General features: G+C 32.5%; 1 protein-coding gene across 9 annotated transcripts in view; it reads right to left on the reverse strand.

The window, feature by feature from the left end:
- The window catches only part of LOC132748579 (kelch-like protein 5), an 89,247-nt gene that overhangs the window by 35,042 nt on the left and 35,754 nt on the right, over positions 1 to 18,451 (reverse strand). The window contains exon 1 of one of the 9 annotated variants that reach the window (XM_060738193.1): positions 18,288 to 18,444. The exons of 5 other annotated variants lie outside the window; for them this stretch is intronic. In XM_060738193.1, the coding sequence (XP_060594176.1) occupies positions 18,288 to 18,337 (50 nt within the window). In that variant the 5' untranslated portion in view covers positions 18,338 to 18,444. Of the gene's footprint in view, positions 1 to 2,039; positions 2,185 to 2,955; positions 4,370 to 13,838; positions 13,982 to 18,287; positions 18,445 to 18,451 lie in introns of those variants that run through there. 3 more of the 9 variants (XM_060738192.1, XM_060738191.1, XM_060738200.1) reach the window with 3 other exon arrangements.

Genomic DNA, 18,451 nt, shown 5'->3' on the forward strand with positions numbered 1-18,451 from the left:
AGATAGGGATTTGAAAGTGTGTCTATAAACTTATAACTTCCTACATAATCAAATTAAAATAAATCCTGTATAATTAAACTAATGAATCTTCATGTATCTACATGACAATTCTGTTTGGAAGCATTTTAAATCTAGACAGCTACAGAAGGCCAAATTCAATCTTAACACTGTACAAGGAGCCACTAAAATCCATTACAAATATTATTATTAACATAAGCCAAGTTGATTAGCCCTACAGTCTGGCATTTTCACTTACTTCAATAATGATTTAATGACTGAACAAGACATTATGAATTTAAAAAGTAATTACATGCTACATATTCTAATAAAAATATAAATGAAAGGTGCTCCTTGGAGATGGAACATTTTGTTGCTGATGTAAATTGCAGCAGTTTGTAGGGATGTTCTTTTATTGTGAGAGTTCTTATACATGTATTTATTTTGCTCTATGATTAAGGCAGTTTGTTTTATATGTAATATTTAAATAATTCTTAACAAGAATGATGGTGTTCAGTTTTCTGAATGATTTGGGCTATATAACAGATTTATTTTTATTTATAATGAGTTTAAAGAGCCACTTTGCCAGTACTTCAATCATACACTGGCTGACAGTTACTCACTAAATTCACTAACATCTCATTTCCATGCATGTAACTGTCAACTTCTCCTCACAAAATAGTGGTGGAGAACAAACGACCCAATCAAATCATACTGTTGCACACAAAATTTTTAATGAAACATCTTAATCACTTGTATGAAAGACCAATTAAAGACTTGAAGATCTTACATAGGGCAGGTCAAAAGCCTTATATATCTTGAATTTAATAATATAACAGAAGATATTACAGATTATATAAATATAATGTATTCAAGAAACTGCATATGTATTTCATCAAGACTGATATATTATTATGCATATACTTTTTTATGATAATTCATGAAAGTATCACACAATAGTAATGTTAGTGTCCTTGTGTACGTTTTTAAAAGTATAAAAAGGGGCTATAACTCTGATAATATGTAATCAATGAACTCAAGTAACTTATATTATATATATACACCTACAGCTGTCAGTACTAACTAGTTCATAACACTTCAATGCTTTACATTACACAGAAATACCAGTGAATCAAAGTACTTGACATTGAAGAAATTTGAAAAATATATCTATTGATCGATCTTTTAAGTTTTATTGGTATTTTTCTGGCTTAGCCAAAGGATTTGTGCTCATTTGAAACAAAGATAATGAGTAATAAAATAATAATTCTATGAAACACGCTCAAGTTATTTTATTTTTAGTGTTGTCTACAAAATGCCATAAATGATGGTTTTTTTTATGAAAATGATTACTTTGTACATATTTTTTAAGGTTTTTTTTTATGCCTATACATACATAGCATCAAGTTATAATTGTTACCCACAGATATTTGACTTCTTCAAGGCATATCATATGCATTAGTAGAATTAAACAATTACATATGAAAAAGTGAAAAAATTCAGCACATAAAGACATGATAGGAGCTAAGGTTAACTCTGAACAGACATTTTGGGTTCTGAGTTTAAGACAGATGGACAAGGACTATATTCCATTGCCTCTGGTAGGGAGCTTGATATTGCTATCTTTTCAATATCCATATAAACTTTATTATGATAAAACATAATGTCACCATAAAAAAACAGAAAAGAATTAGGCCACTAAAACAGAACATAATTGATATTATAATCCAACATAAACCATTGTCTCAATGCTTAACGTAAAAAAGTTCTTTGTCTTTATTCTAAACGTAAATAAGTATTTACTATATATTAAGTGTAGACAATCAGACAGGATAAGTGTATTAAGTATATAATATAATTCAAATATTGTCATCATTAAACTATGTTAAGAGGTAATATATATAGAAATAGTACAAATTATTATACTCTAATCCTCAATAGTTTTATATAGTCACTTATACAGAATAATTCAATAGTAGAAACACTATTTACTAGTATGACACAAGTAAACAAAGACAAAATGTAAATAAAGTTAATCTAACCCATAATTCTATTCATATATAAGCTGAGATCAAAGGAAAAGCCTGTTATAATCTCACAAAATCCAAACGGATTAAACTTTTAACATTTCCTACTGAGCAAATTTTATTGAGGAAAAAAAACAACAAACAGCACATGTCGCGATGTATAAGTACAATGACTGAAAAAACATGCATTTAAACAACTCGGATGGGATTAAATGCTTGATTTTATGTCTCTTTCAAACAAGAGAAATATACCTCTGATTTGTATGATAACATACAAAATGCATTTGAATAAGCTGTATGACATATGGTGTAAAATTACAAAATTACCATCTTCTGTAGCTAATTGCTAAAGAAGCATCGTTAATGTCGGGTCCAGATCTTAATTTCAATGAGAATACAAAATGTTTTAAATATGATCCTTTAATTTTAAATCATGCAGCAAAATATTCTAGTTGATGCAATTTTTTATCATCCAATTATGCTAAAAACTCCAGTCCCTTTTTTTGACAATTCATGAATTAATTGAGCCAAGTAACTATTTTTATAAATATTTTTATTTTATTTTACTAACTAATTGTATGTGGCAAATAATCTGAGATAAATAATATATCTTTCTGCAAATATTAAACTTCTATTGTCCTAACTTGAAATTCAAAAATAAATTAAAAGTTAAAATTGGCAGAAATTAAATTTTTTCCAACTGAAGAAGCTTGAGTATTAAAATGGAGACATAATATGACATTTTAAATAATTGTGTTTATGGGTTTATGAAATTGTCACTTAATTACTAGGCAATTTAAAGATCTCTTCAAATTTATATTAATAAAACAGAATAGGAAACTATGAAATCAGCTTTAAAAAAAAATTACTTTAGGTGAAAATTTACACTTATTTCCAGTTTAATACTTTTGATAATTTGATAAAATTTTACCTGCAATATGACTGAGACATTTTCTTCTTCTTCCACAGCCTCATTGAGTTTACTGCACGAGATATCCGAGCACATGAAAACACTGAATCTAGCACCATTCACAATATAATATCCTTCCCAAGTTAATATACTAAAACTGGTAAAACTAGTCAAAACATTATATTTCCCTGCAGTCTGTCAACACCAAACTAACAAAATTTATTTTATATATAACAAGAAAATACAACTTATTTAGTCTTACACATAAATACAATTTTGCAATTATTAACACCAGACTTTTTGACTATCACACCTTGCTTTCATTTATTTCAAAATTACTTTTTCCCTTTTCTGTAATACAGTATAACAACACTTCAATTATGTAAAATAATTTCTTTCCTCTATACTGGAAACAATCTTTGTTTTCTCCATTATTTTCACTATATTTTTTGTCAGAAGTCATAGATTATTTTCTCCCCTGTTCACAATCAATTAAATTACAATCTACTTCTAATGAACAGGTTATTTTTGAATAAGTAATAACTGAACTAATTCATGCGGAAAACAGCTTTTTGCAAAGAATTAATCACCATATTGTTATAAAAAAATAACAACCTCCGAAAAATAATTAATGTTTTTCTTTCTTCAATTTTTAACTACATGAAAAACATCTATGAAAATGTTTGCCAATCGTTATTAAACAATATTATATTCAAGTCAAGTTGTCCATTTTGTAAAGCATTTTCACTGAAGCACTTGTTTTCTACAATTAGTCTAAGAATCTAGAAAAGCTATTGCTTAAAGGTTTACATTATATTTTCTATTTTCTGCCACTGTAACTCTCAGTTTCCGTTATTTAATCACACTGTACGCTGATGTGAGCAGATAAAATAGAAGCAACTGTTTCCAGCGATCTCTGAGATCTCGTAAGCAAAGTCCCAACAACAAAATTAAAATGTCACCAACTTTAAAACTTAATAATCAATAAAATAACAGAGATTAAAATCTTATCTGAAAAACAATCATTTTGAAAAAGGCTATCCCTTTCATCACAAAATAAAAACTTTCAAAAATCTCAGCGAGTTAAAAAAAACTATTGGTTTCTCCGGAGTCTATCCTAATAAACAACCAATTCATAACATCTCATAAGTGTTTCTGAAGCTGCCAAGTGAAATGTTCCGCAGGGCTCCCGCAGTGAGCAAATTAGAAAATGTCACTGGGAGGAAAAAAATACTGAGCTTGAAGTAAGTATCACCAAGCCTTAAACATATCAAAATTAAACAGTCGTACATGTTCTAACTCCATGTGGCATCTTTATTACACAGTTTTACTCTATTATCACAAAACCTCCACTTCAATTCATAATTTTTTCCAATCAAATACAAGTCATGTTTTTCTGTTTTATCAGCATTATCATTTATGTTGTATTTCCCATTTAAATATCAAATAATAGATTTTCTCATGAACTACACAATATTTTTTTTTATAATTTCAATTTGCTGTACTTTTAAAAATAGCAAGTTAACATTAACAACATATTTAATATTATTTCACTCCACGCTCAATGAACTTAAGCTACCAAATGAACCATGGTATATCCGACTGATCAAGTTTTACTGTTAGACAGCTGTTAACAGAGCCATAAAACATGTCACAACTTCAAATCACAGTTACAAATAATCTCTACAACAACACTACCTCAATACAACATGCATGTCATAATTCAACTTTCCCTACAATTATTTTATAATTCATTATAATTTAATTCCCTAAAAAAAAAACACTTGAAGCATGAACGACATAAAAAAAAATTAAAATCTTTCAAGCATCATTTTGTAAAACTTGTTCATCATTAGGCTGATTCTAAAATAATTTGCAAAGGTTTTAAAAGGCATAAACGTTTTAAAAATTAGCATCATTGATTTTAGATAACAATAACTTTTGAGGAACAGAATACTTGGTAATAATTACGTTTGTAACTTCATTAATATGTCGACCCTTTTTGGACTACTGAATTGTTTTAAAATAGCGAACTGCTATTTACTGTTAATTTCTAGCATCCCTTGAAAATCAAAATTAACAGTCAACTGCACAATATTCTTTTGAAAAAATTTGGTTGTTTTTTTCTTCTTTTATAAAGGTATGAAAGAACTACTAACTAGACAGAAAGACTTTGGTTTTACCTGGCAATAAGCAGGCCCCTGGAACTGTGACCTTTGTCTTGATGTTTTAACCTTTATTTCTCTCTGCTAGTCTTCAAGCTGTCTCTTGAACATTGTTTAATCAATTAAACACAGATGTTATATTCAGTTATTGATTATGAAACCTTTTCATACCTGAGTGTCAGATGTTACTGGAATATTTCCTTTAACAGGTGACAGCCAGCCACAAACTAAACTGATGCATGCTTCTCCATTGATTTAAATTGTCATCTCACAATGGTCTTGTGCTAGTCTTTGTTATTTAGGACCTGAGTGTCACTGTCTTGTCATACCAGGCTAGCCAACCCTCTTATTCTTTATGAAGACTTATACACTCATTAGAAAATCAAATCTAGATTTGAGTCTGACAGAAGTGTAGGCCAATTTACTCTAAGATTGATATGTAGATGCAAGCACTTAGAGCTTGTAGAGAACAGGTCAATAGTGGTACAGCACATGACATGTCAATACTGGTACAACAATTAACAGGTCAATACTGGCACAGCACATGACATGTCAATACTGGTACAGCACATGACATGTCAATACTGGTACAACAATTAACAGGTCAATACTGGCACAGCACATGACATGTCAATACTGGTACAGCACATGACATGTCAATACTGGTACAGTACATGACAGGTCAGTACTGGTTACAACAATTAACAGGTCAATACTGGCACAGCACATGACATGTCAATACTGGTACAGCACATGACATGTCAATACTGGTACAACAATTAACAGGTCAATACTGGCACAGCACATGACATGTCAGTACTGGTACAGCACATGACAGGTCAGTCCTGGCACAACAATTAACAGGTCAATACTGGCACAGCACATAACTGGTCAGTACTGGTTCAGCACATGACATGTCAATACTGGTACAAAAATTAACAGGTCAATACTGGCACAGCACATAACTGGTCAGTACTGGTACAGCACATGACAGGTCAATACTGGCACAGCACATAACTGGTCAGTACTGGTACAGCACATGACAGGTCAATACTGGTACAGTACATGACAGGTCAGTACTGGTACAACAATTCACAGGTCAATACTGGCACAGCACATAACTGGTCAATACTGGTACAGCACATGACAGGTCAGTACTGGTACAGCATATGGCTGGTCAGTACTAATACAACACATGACAGGTCAATACTGGTACAACACATGGCAGGTCAGTTCTGGTACATCACATGACAGGTCAGTACTGATACAGCACATGACAGGCCAGTACTGAAACAACAAATGACAGGTCAGTACTGGTACAGCACCTGACAGGTCAGTACTGATACAACACATGATAGGTCAGTACTGGTACAACACATGACAAGTCAATACTGGTACAACACATGACAGGTCAGTACTGGTGAAACACAAGCCAGGTAAGCACTGGTAAAGCACATGACAGGTCAGTACTGGAACAACATATGACAGGTCAGTACTGTTACAGCACATGATAGGTCAGTACTGAAACACCACATGACAGGTCAGTACTGGTGCAAAATATGACAGGTCAGTACTGGTATAGCACATGACTGGTCAGTACTGGTACATCACAAGAAAGGTCAGTACTGGTACAACACATGACAGGTGAGTACTGGTACAGCACATGAAAAACCAGTACTGGTACAGCACATGGCAGGTCAGCACAGGTACAGTACAGCACTTAACTGGCCAGTGAAAGTACAACACATGACAGGTCAGTCAAGGTACAGCACATGAAAAACCAGTACAAGGATACAACATGACAGGTCAGTGCAGATTAAGTACCTGGCATGACTGTATAACACATGACAGCTCAGTACAGATGTGACACATGACAGGTCAGTGCATTTGTATAGCACATGACAGGACAGTGTAGGTACATATACAGCACATGACAGGTCACCACTGGAACAGCACATAACAGGCCAACACTAGTACAGCACATGACTGGTCAACACTGGTACAGCACATGACAGGTCACCGCTGGTACAGCACATGACAGGTCACCGCTGGTACAGCACATGACAGGTCACCGCTGGTACAGCACATGACAGGTCACCGCTGGTACAGCACATGACAAGTCAAAACTGGTACAGCACATGACAGAACAGTACTTAAGTACAGCTTACAGGCGATATTACTAATAGTGTAACTGGCTGCCTGTTTGCCATTAAGCCATTGATATAAAATGTATCACTTTCAAACAAAACCAACAAAAGCATGATCAGATATCTGTACAATACTTTATTTTCAAATTAAGATATTGGTGATTTATCATATCTGACATTTACTGTAAGGATACCATAACTTCTGAACTTATGAGAACAACCATTGATGACTTTTTGTATAATTTCATTGAAAAACTGCTATGTAATAATGTGTCAACCTTTTCACAAAGTGTCATATGAACATAACAAACTACTTTTCAGCTGAAAATGCTTTGTGACTGATTTTTTTCCCTCCATAAAACTAAATTACAACAATCAGTTTTATGAATAATTGTACTTTAAGTAACCCTTCCGTAACTGAATCAGCAGTTTTCATCATTGAATAAGTTTATGACACTTATTGTGTACTAAGTGGCACAATTTGTTTTGGTATGATCCATGAACAAGGATGACTGCAGTTTGCGTTACAATGTGAAAAAAACACACAAAAATATGTGAGTGGAAAGGAAATTGTGCCCACATTTCACATACAGTGAATGGTTTAAATCTGTCAATAGTTTATTTGTTTGCTTTCCAAAATCAAGATTAAACTTGAGCTAAATTGTGTTCACCAATAAACAACTTTAAATATGAGTTCATATAACTATACACTCCTGGGAACAGTAAAAGTTATAAATTTCAATTTTTTGGGGTCGGGATTATTAATCCATTATTGATCCTAATTCAACCAATAGTGTTACATTTGTACTTATCATTTTGTAAGATTTTTTCAAGATCTGGTGGGTTTTTTTTTTGTTTTTTGTTTCTTGAAAGTGATTATCGGCAGAAATAATATCAAAGAAAATACTATGTCTTCTGGTGGGTGGCTTTTTTATTTAAATCTAAACGAAGCATAAATAACATCAGTCACTTGTGAAGACATTTGTGAGACTGTAAAAACGAAAAATACCATGTGACCTAAAAGATATAGGTTTTTTTTAAATTATTTTAAGTTTTTTGTGTGTGTTCTTTTATAAAATCAATGTTGAATATTTTCAAAACATTGATTAAAGTGATATAGATTGAAGAGAAAATAGACATCATAAGAATTATATGGATTGGAATATTTTAATAGACCGTAATTACAGGATCTCTTATTCTCCTAATTATGCAAATTTAACATGCAAATGTAAAATTCATTGATTTTTGTGCACAGATTAATCTTTGACATTTTGCAGCTGTTTCAGTAAATATACTGGTTATAATAATTGCACTGGATTTATCATTGTCATTAAATCATAATTACCCTTAGTGTTTGAAATTATTTTTTGTCCTATAGGATTGCAGTATTTCAAATGAATCGTAACACATTTACTTCGGTAAATCGGCAAACTGTTAATCAGTCAAGTAAATCGACTGTTTGTAAAAATAATTTAAAACACTAAGCTGGTTAAAATTAATTAGTACATTTTTACAAATTTAAATTGGTTGCGCGGCTGTGCCATGCCTGACCAATTTTATTTTGTAACAAGAGCTGTCCGTAAGACAGCGCGCTCGACTTTTTTAGTGCTTGCCTATAATACAAAACATTGACAGTTAAGGGCCATAATTCAAATAAAATCTTTGACAGAATTACCTTCTCCTGGACATGTTTGGGAATCATGATTGTAAACAAGTATTCCAACTTTCAAATTAATATCTCAAACAGTTCAGTCAAAAAGTGGACTGGTACTAAAAACTTAACCAAGATTCTAAGTCGATAAAAGGCCTTAATTTTTAAAACAAATCCTTGACAGAGTTACCTTCTCTTGCGTACAGATGGGGGTAATGATGTGAAATAGCATTAAAAGTTTCAAAGCAATATCTCAAAGGGTTAAGGCAATAAGTGGATTTTACCCATATTCAATGTATTTTCTAAGTCAAAAAGGGGCATAATTCTGTCAAAAACCTTGACAGAGTTATGTCCTCTTGTCTGTTGATGAAGGTCGTGATGGTAAACAAGTATGGTCAGTTTCAAAGCAATACCTCCAATGGATTTGAAATAAAGTGAGGTGGTACAAAAAACTTAACCAAGCTCAATACACTTTCTAAGTCAAAAAAGGGCCATAATTCTGTCAAAAACCTTGACAGAGTTATGTACTCTTGTCTGTAGATGGAGGTTATGATGGTGAACAAGTATGGTAAGTTTCAAAGCCATACTTGTAATACTTCTGAAATAAAGTGGGGTGGTACGAAAAACTTAACCAAGGTGTGACGCCAACGCTAACGCCGACGCCGACGCCGGGGCGAGTAGGATAGCTCCCCTTTTCATAGAAAAGTCGAGCTAAAAACGTACTTATAAACTTTAAATGTAAGAAACAACCTTTTTAAGATAATCTTTTTACCAACAGTTAAATGTATATTTTAAGTTAATACAATGTACAACAAATTTGCTCAACCCTTTGCTTCACAGCAACACTGTTTTTAATAGGGCATTAAGTGCAATTGCAGCTTTTGTATGCCCCCTTTGCTTTTCCACACCGCAGTTCCAATGCTTTTAATGGGGTTTTACCTTTCTGACTGTCTCCATAAGTTAGACAATTACCAGGGGTATGGAAAATCAAAAGTCGACCTTCCACTTTTCCATTGAGGGTAGGCAAGCCATGGTTACAAGTGACAGGGAAAACCAACATAGCAGTACCATAACCCCTTATCTATTTTAGTTGTGAAGAAAAGAATTAAGCGAATAAAAAACATTTCCACTATCCAGTGACTCAACCCCATCCCCCCCCCCCCCCCCCAAAAAATCCTTTGAAAATAAATCATAGAACGTAACAATTGCAAAAATTCAAAATATCTCTCTTTTGAAGTTGGACTTTTTTTATTTAGAATCTTGGCCACAAATCATTGTTTTTTTATTCATTTTTTTTTATCAAAATGAGCATTTAATATGCTAATATTGTGGCATAACTATAATTTGATACTGCACATTTTGTGTTGGTACATTTATATTCTGATCACAACTCAATTTCGAGCAATAAAAGTTGATGTCAAATATTTAATTATTGACAGATCTCCTGGACAAAGCAGATAATCTAAGAGCTTTTTCTCACATAAAATAGAATAATTCAACAAGTTTTATACTGTGCCGGAAATCTTTCATATTGATCAGTTTTTTTGAGTCATCCTCCGTTATAGTTGACTCACCTAACACTGGCTACGATAAAATGTTGGGCCCGCATATTGATGAAAATAACATGTTGTGTTTTCGATTAAAAGAACATTTCTTTTTTTCCAGTTCATTGAACAATACACTATCACGCAACTGTGTTATAAATAAAAGCTATTATTTTCATCAATGGATGTACAGTTGATTAAAAGCAACACGAGTTATACAAGCTTTAAACATATATCTATAAGGATATCAGATTTTCTGGCAATAATATAGATGATTGTTAGATAAAAGCCATGTTAGACAATGCAACCCCCTGTAGACTCAGTATTTATGTAAAACAATTGCAACATCTAAGGAAATATAACATTAAAGGAGTGAATTAGGATATATTAAGTCACTTCAATTGAATTATGAAGAGTTATGGCCCCTTATAAAGCTCAAATCTCTCTGTCTCAACTAAACTTCTACTTTTTCTCCCTTTGTTTATCAAATTATCAAGAGGAAGTGCCATAACTCTTATGTTCAAATAAATCAAGGTGTATAAATTAAACTGAACAATAAAACAAATACATCAAGGTGTATTGATGAAACTGAACAATAAAACAAATAAATCAAGGTATATAGATGAAACTAAACAATAAAACAAATACATCAAGGTGTATAGATGAAACTGAACAATAAAACAAATAAATCAAGGTGTACAGATGAAACTGAACAATAAAACAATTATATCAAGGTGTATAGATGAAACTGAACAATAAAACAAGCTGTATTTTTTGCAGAATTTACATTGATGACTTAACTAACTATAATCATATATCTCCTGTTGAGAAGTGGTGTGTCTATCATTAGCTAAGTTCTGTGAATTATGCGGTAAGCCTTGTTATAGTGAAAACATCCATAACATTTATTTGATGATATTTTCTTCAGGTTTTATTTTGTCACAGACAGTTTTAACTATTTTTTTCAGACATACTGCAAGATAGGTGATGTCAGAAACCGTACATTACAAACCACTGTAAATAAAAGACCTAAAATATATCAAAATACAACACACAGTCTGCTGTTACAAGGTTAACATGATCTGATACTAATTTATATTTAAAATCATAAAAATATGAACAGTCTTTAATGGAGTTATAATGAAGTATGGATGTTATACATATGTTTCCCATATTCCTTTTAGTGCTATAATCAAGGTAAGCTTTCAAAACACTCTGAACTAAACAGCTAAACATGTAACACTTGAAATGAGTTGCGTCACGACAAAACCAACATAGTGCGTTTGGGACCAGCATGGATCCAGACCAGCCTGTGCATCCGCGCAGTCTGATCAGGATCCATGCTGTTCGCTATCAGCTTCTCTACTTGAAATAGAGTTGGCAAGCCATTTACAGCATGGATCCTGATCAGACTGTGCGGATTCGCAGGCTGGTCTGGATCAATGCTGGTCGCAAACGCACTATGTTGGTTTTGTCGTGACACGGCTCAAATCATCTTTCTCACCCATCTATACACAACCAATGAATGAGTGAACACAAGCAATAAAACAACTTAAAACAATTAAAGGTAACAGTCTGGGAGAAAATTCAAATTTATCATGTCAGCTGTCCCTGAATCTTGCATGAAATAGCTCACTAGAGCATCAATTATTCCCCGCCATTCTGCACATTCTATTCAGTCATCCTGTATTTTTAATTCCCTCAGTAAGAGAATTATCTCCCCAGTTATTGTGTTTATGATTCATTTTTTGTTTATTTGAATTTAATCAGTAAATTGTAACTTATAAACAATTATATCACCATCTATTTAATATAAAAACTAGAAATGTGTCCATAGGACACGGGTGCCCCCACACTCCACCGATTTGTCAATCTTATGTCTCTAGGTCAAATTTTTTTTTGGCTACATGTGCCCAAGTTGAAAACTAAAAATCTTTTATTAAGTAAAGGGCAAATACTACAAATACTGAATAAATCCACAAGAAAACCCCAAGGTGCATAAGTACACATGCTGACCAACATTCTTGTAAACTTTCAGGCCTACAGGTCAAATACTTTTTGAGTTACGTGCAACACAAGTTGAATATTGTAAATTTTTACTAAGTCAAGGGCAATAACTCTAAAAATACTAAAAATATCCACACGAAAATACCCAGGTGCACAACTACACATGCTGAGCAACATTCCTGTAAGGTTTCATGACTCTAGGTCAAATACTTTTTTAGTTACGTGCGACACAAGTTGAAAATTGGAAATTTTTACTAATTCAAGGGCAATAACTCTAAAAATACTAAATATATCCACACAAAAATACCCAGGTGCACAACTACACATGCTGATCAACATTCCTGTAAGGTTTCATGACTCTAGGTCAAATATTTTTTGAGTTACGTGCGACACAAGTTGAAAATTGCAAATTTTTACTAAGTCAAGGGCAATAACTCTAAGTACTAATAATATCCACACGAAAATACCAAGGTGCACAACTACCCATGCTGATGAACATTCCTGTAAGGTTTCATGACTCTAGGTCAAATATTTTTTGAGTTATGTGCGACACAGGTTGAAAATTGCAAATTTTTACTAAGAAGCACTGAACCAACATTCCTGTAAGGTTTCATGACTCTAGGTCTATAGTGGGGGCACAAAAAACTTTTCACTGAATATTTTAACTCAATTCTCTGTTACACATTTTAATATTTAATAATCATGATAATTAATTCAAGACACAATTCTTTGCTAAACATCTTACAATTTAATAACTTGATACTTGGTTTTCTTCTATATATTCTAAAGTTTCATTATAACTCAAGACTTAATGGTTCTCTGCTAGTAATATTTTACATTTTCATAATAACTAAGACTCAGTTCTCTTGTATACACTTTAAAGTTTCTTAATAACTCAAGACTCATTCCCCTTCTATACATTTAATAGCTCTATAATAACTACAGACTTGGTTCTCTGCATTACATATGATAGTTCCATAATAACTTAAGACTGAGTTCTCTGCTACATGTATTAAATACATTTTCTAGGTTCATCATAACTCAACGTCTATACTCGGTTCTCTGCTATATACATTTTACATTTTCATAATAACTCAAGACTCAATTCTTTTCTTTCTTTTCTTTATACACTTTTACATTTTCAATTGGTTCTGTGCCATTATACCATTTACATTTTTATCATGACTCACGAAGAAGTTCAAAAATATAACAAATAAGGAAGAAAATCATGATGTAGTTAAACCTGAAAGAAATGAAGCTGATATGAGACTGTACTGTAGTAAAATATACGAGAAAGAAAACATACAAGAAAGAAAAGATACAAGAAAGAAAAGATACCAGAAAGAAAATATATGAGAAAGAAAAGATATGAGAAAGAAAAGATAACTACCTGCACAATGTATCATTAAAGGAATGAAAACTTGGCAACTTGCTGTCAATTTTGTTACTCGTTGAAGCTCGCTGCATCTTTACTAAATCCAAGACGTCACCACTCACATCCAAAAAAATCCAACTTTTTTCTTTCAATATTTTAACATTAGTGTGTATGCATGTAAAAAATTATCATAAATGTTCCATTTGTTAGAACTGCGAATACAGTAGCTGTTTATTCTTCAATTATCCAATCTGCTTTTCAAGTACATGCTTAATAGGCATGCATCATTAATGGTATAATGCCATGTTTTATACAATATTATATAGTATAGTCCTCAATGTTTCTGAATGCCACTTTTACTGTAAGTACATAACACTTCTAGTTATTAGCACTCCATCAGATAATATCACACAACATTTCTACATGTAACATTAAACTGTAAAAATACACTATATCAATATGTCACAACCAGATTCCTTAAGACATCGCACATAGAAAACTCAATATGGAAATTTCAAGGTAACTAAAATACATTGATAAAAAATCAGCTCTATAGCAGAATTCAGCAATAAAATGTGATCAAAACATCGTCCAGCTCATTAGCGTATATAAAACGTGTTGTTCGGCAGTAAAATTGACAAATAAGGATATGTTATAAGGTATTGATGTTGTTCGGATGAAACAGAAACAACAATCAATCAGACTGTTACGTTGTATTGCTAGATATTTGATCAGCACGCGGCAGAGACTTAATCCTTCCTATCTAAGGCATGTTTGTATAGAGGCGAATGACTCAATAAAACCTTATTGACAAGTAAGGCTGACAGTGACAATAAACCGTTGTGTACAAATACAATAATTATGTAAATTTAATGACCGGAAAGCTTAGCCATGGCTAATGTGACAATTATTATAGAGTTGCAGTTGTATATATTTGACTTGTTACATAAAATAAATACAGACAAGTGTATTGTGCATATTTCATATTCAAGGTAGTGGCAGGTTATGATGTCTGCCAAAAGGTGTTGATCTAAAATATGACAATTAAATCGCAATAAAATTACATATTTATTTCTGTATCAGTCATGTCTGGTGTATACTTTAATAGGAGTAACAAATGATCTGCTGATATTACTCATTTATTGTTTATTTGTTTGATAAATTAAGATTAAACATACAAACATACATACACTAACATTGAATGGCTTATCTTTACCAATCATAAGTTCACTTCCTGGACTTAACAAAACAGTTTACCCGTAAAGAAACATGAGGGTGGATCTCAAGTGGGAGTGCTCCTATAAACCCAGTGCAAGTCAGACACTTTTACCATTTGTGTCCCTTTAAAATATTAGAATAATGTTTGTTTGTTTTTGGCTTTATGTTGCACCAATACAGTTTAGGTCATATGGTGACTTAATTTCCAGCTTTACTGGTTTAGAAAGAAACTCAGCTAGGTGCCCTTCCATGCATCATTGTAGGCACAAACGAACACCTTAATAGAACCACCAACATTCCATAAGCATGCTGGATAGCTTCCTCACATGAAAGAATCCAAAGTCCCTGTTGGGAATCGAACCCACAGAGGTGATGGGGCAAGTGGTTTGAAGTCAACGACCTTAACCACTTGGCCATGGCGCCCCTTAGATACATGTAGGTGCAAATATTATAACGGTTGTAGAAAATTGGCAATAATAACTTCCTCCCATTAGCATTTATAGTACATGTAAATTAACTGTCTGATAAGAACGTAGGACAAAACCCCACCAGTTAAAACCCCACCACTCAAAATTTTATAGAGTGGACAAAACCCCACCACTAAATTTTATAGAGTGGACAAAACCCCACCACTAAATTTTACAGAGTGGACAAAACCCCACCACTTCAGTTTTATAGAATGGACAAAACTTTCTTGTAAACATGTTAAAAAACAAACAATTGTGCATCAGCAGAAACTCAAAAGAATGTGTGAACAACTCATCAATAAGGAGAAGACTGTACCCGAGTTTCTTCAGGCTATCAGCCACAGTATCCACTTAAACTAAGTACAATGAAGTACAATGAAGGAAAATTGACGGAACTGAATAAATTAGAAATGTGCTATAAAAATGTGCTATTTTTTAATCATTAATTGATGAAAATGTGCTACATTCTTGATTAATAGTAAGTAGTTTATTTTTTATATAAATTAATTGAAGAAATGAATTTGAAGAAACTAAAAATAATGAATAATTCAAGGTCATAAATGTGGCACAGTCTCAAATAAATGACTACTCTTTGATGTTGGTTTAACAGTTTGTAAATTATTTGTATGATCTCTTATATTACACAAATGTTATATTGAAATTAAAAAATAAAATGTGAAAATGTGTACTGTATATTATATATATTTTAATTCATCAAATCTTGCCCAATAATTGGTAAGTGGTGGGGTTTTGTCCACTCTGTAAAATTAAGTGGTGGGGTTTTGTCCACTCTATAAAATTAAGTGGTGGGGTTTTGTCCACTCTATAAAATTTTGAGTGGTGGGGTTTTAACTGGTGGGGTTTTGTCCGTCTTCCGTCTGATAAAGAGAGGTGATAATTACTTAATTACTTGCTATTATGTTTAATATCAGTATAGTGCATAGATCAAAGCCTGTGAACAAACCAGATTCTATAGTGTTGGGTGCTTATAACTTTAGCAAATTTTTCTTGACATCATAACATTTACAATTAAAACTTCAGGAGCAAGTCCAGTTCAAATTCAGTGGGGCACAGGTAAAAGGAAAACTGAAAATTATTTATACATTATTATTACAAATTTACAATTTCAATTGTTCATTTTGTCCTGGTTGTAAATTCTCAATCAATAAAATGATCATGTGGAGGACTTGACAATGAAACAATAATTAAATAATGACTTCCACTTCATTTTAACATTTGAAACAAATTTCAATATTTTCTCCCTATGCAATTGTAATTTAATAAGATTATTGCAGTAACTGGCATCCACAATGCTGAGTTCTTTGTCCACGAATGAGACACATCTAGAAATCAATAAAACTTTTCACAATAAAGTAGTCAAACAGAGGACAAATGAGCCATGTCACGACAAAACCAACATAGTGCGTTTGCGACCAGCATGGATCCAGACCAGCCTGCGCATCTGCGCAGTCTGATCAGGATCCATGCTGGTCGCTATTAGTTTCTCTACTTGTTATACGGTTTGTAAGCCAACAGCATGGATCCTGATCAGACGGCGCGGATGCGCAGGCTGGTCTGGATCCATGCTGGTCGCAAACACATTATGATGGTTTTGTCATGACGTGGCTCAAATCAAGAAAACTTGACAGCGATTGGTGACAATATTGTTAAATTGCATGATTATCAGACATTTAGGAAAATACTGGGAAATGTTCATATTTTAGAACAAGTATGATAAAAGCTTAATCTTCAAATGAGTGTTGTTTCAAGTCCTTTTAACGATTGATTTTAAAGATTGAGGCTCCACTTAATTACTAAAATAAATAAACATGTATACAGCTAAAATATCTGACTTGATCAGGCTATGACAGATGTTTCTGTTCAGTTAGACAGTCTGATCTGATCTGAATTTTTTTTCTAAATCCGTCAAGCTATAATGCAATACTTTATACACTGAATATTTCAAGTACTTATTAATTCAACGTATTGATAGAAACCTTTGTAGGAAAGACTTTATTACAGTCCTAAACAAAGATAATGCGCCTTCTAGCACAGAACATTGTGTACTTTTTGTTAGCATGTTCAAAATATACTCTGAAGTAAAGCAAGTTTGGTATGGTTTCTGTCTTCAAAATAATAATACTGTTTTTCAAAACCATGCAATCTTTAATTTTTCTTGTATTTGTATCTTAATTGCATTTTAATTGTTTCAGCTCTTGTAGCAAAGTATTTTCCCACTCTAATTTTTGGCAGGTATATAAGAAATTTGATGTATAATATTCTTTTTACTGTTACAAAAGGGCAATATTATTTTACACTACAATTTCAGTTTCTATAAATGCTTTGAAATTTAATTATCAGCTTAAATGAAATTCAATTTAATCATAAGAGTATAAATTCAGGATAAGAGGTGTTGACAGATAAAAGTTAAAGATGTTTATCTTCATTTCCCTAAACACAGGTTGTTGGATTTAAGTACTGATAGGTCAATTTTATATCTACATGTATATGGCTTCAGGGTGATTCACTTAACAAACACTTCTTTGTACTTAAACAAAACCATTATCATAACTTGTCAGTAGTAAAAGTAACAGTAAAATCAACATAAAACTTCATATGTTGCATACAGCAAGTGTTTCTAACATTCAAAATATGTGTCAATAAAGTTTTTATGACCGCATAAACTGTACATACAAGATATGACATACATGTAAACAAACCGTCAACATTTCTTTGTACAACTTTAAAACTAAATTATAGAAGTATCAATGTTCTATACCTGTTTTGAGTCTGTACATGACCTGGGTTAATTGGTCTAACTACATCCATAATCCATTTTTGATTGTTTAATGACCGTTGATTTTTGAACACAGTAAGTTTAAAACTGGACACTACACAGTTTTGTTGTAAATGACACCAAGCTAAATTTAGTCATTCGGGACA

The sequence above is a fragment of the Ruditapes philippinarum genome, unplaced genomic scaffold, assembly GCF_026571515.1.
Source record: "Ruditapes philippinarum isolate M1 unplaced genomic scaffold, ASM2657151v2 ctg1019_1_1_1_1, whole genome shotgun sequence".
Classification (NCBI taxonomy): domain Eukaryota; kingdom Metazoa; phylum Mollusca; class Bivalvia; order Venerida; family Veneridae; genus Ruditapes; species Ruditapes philippinarum.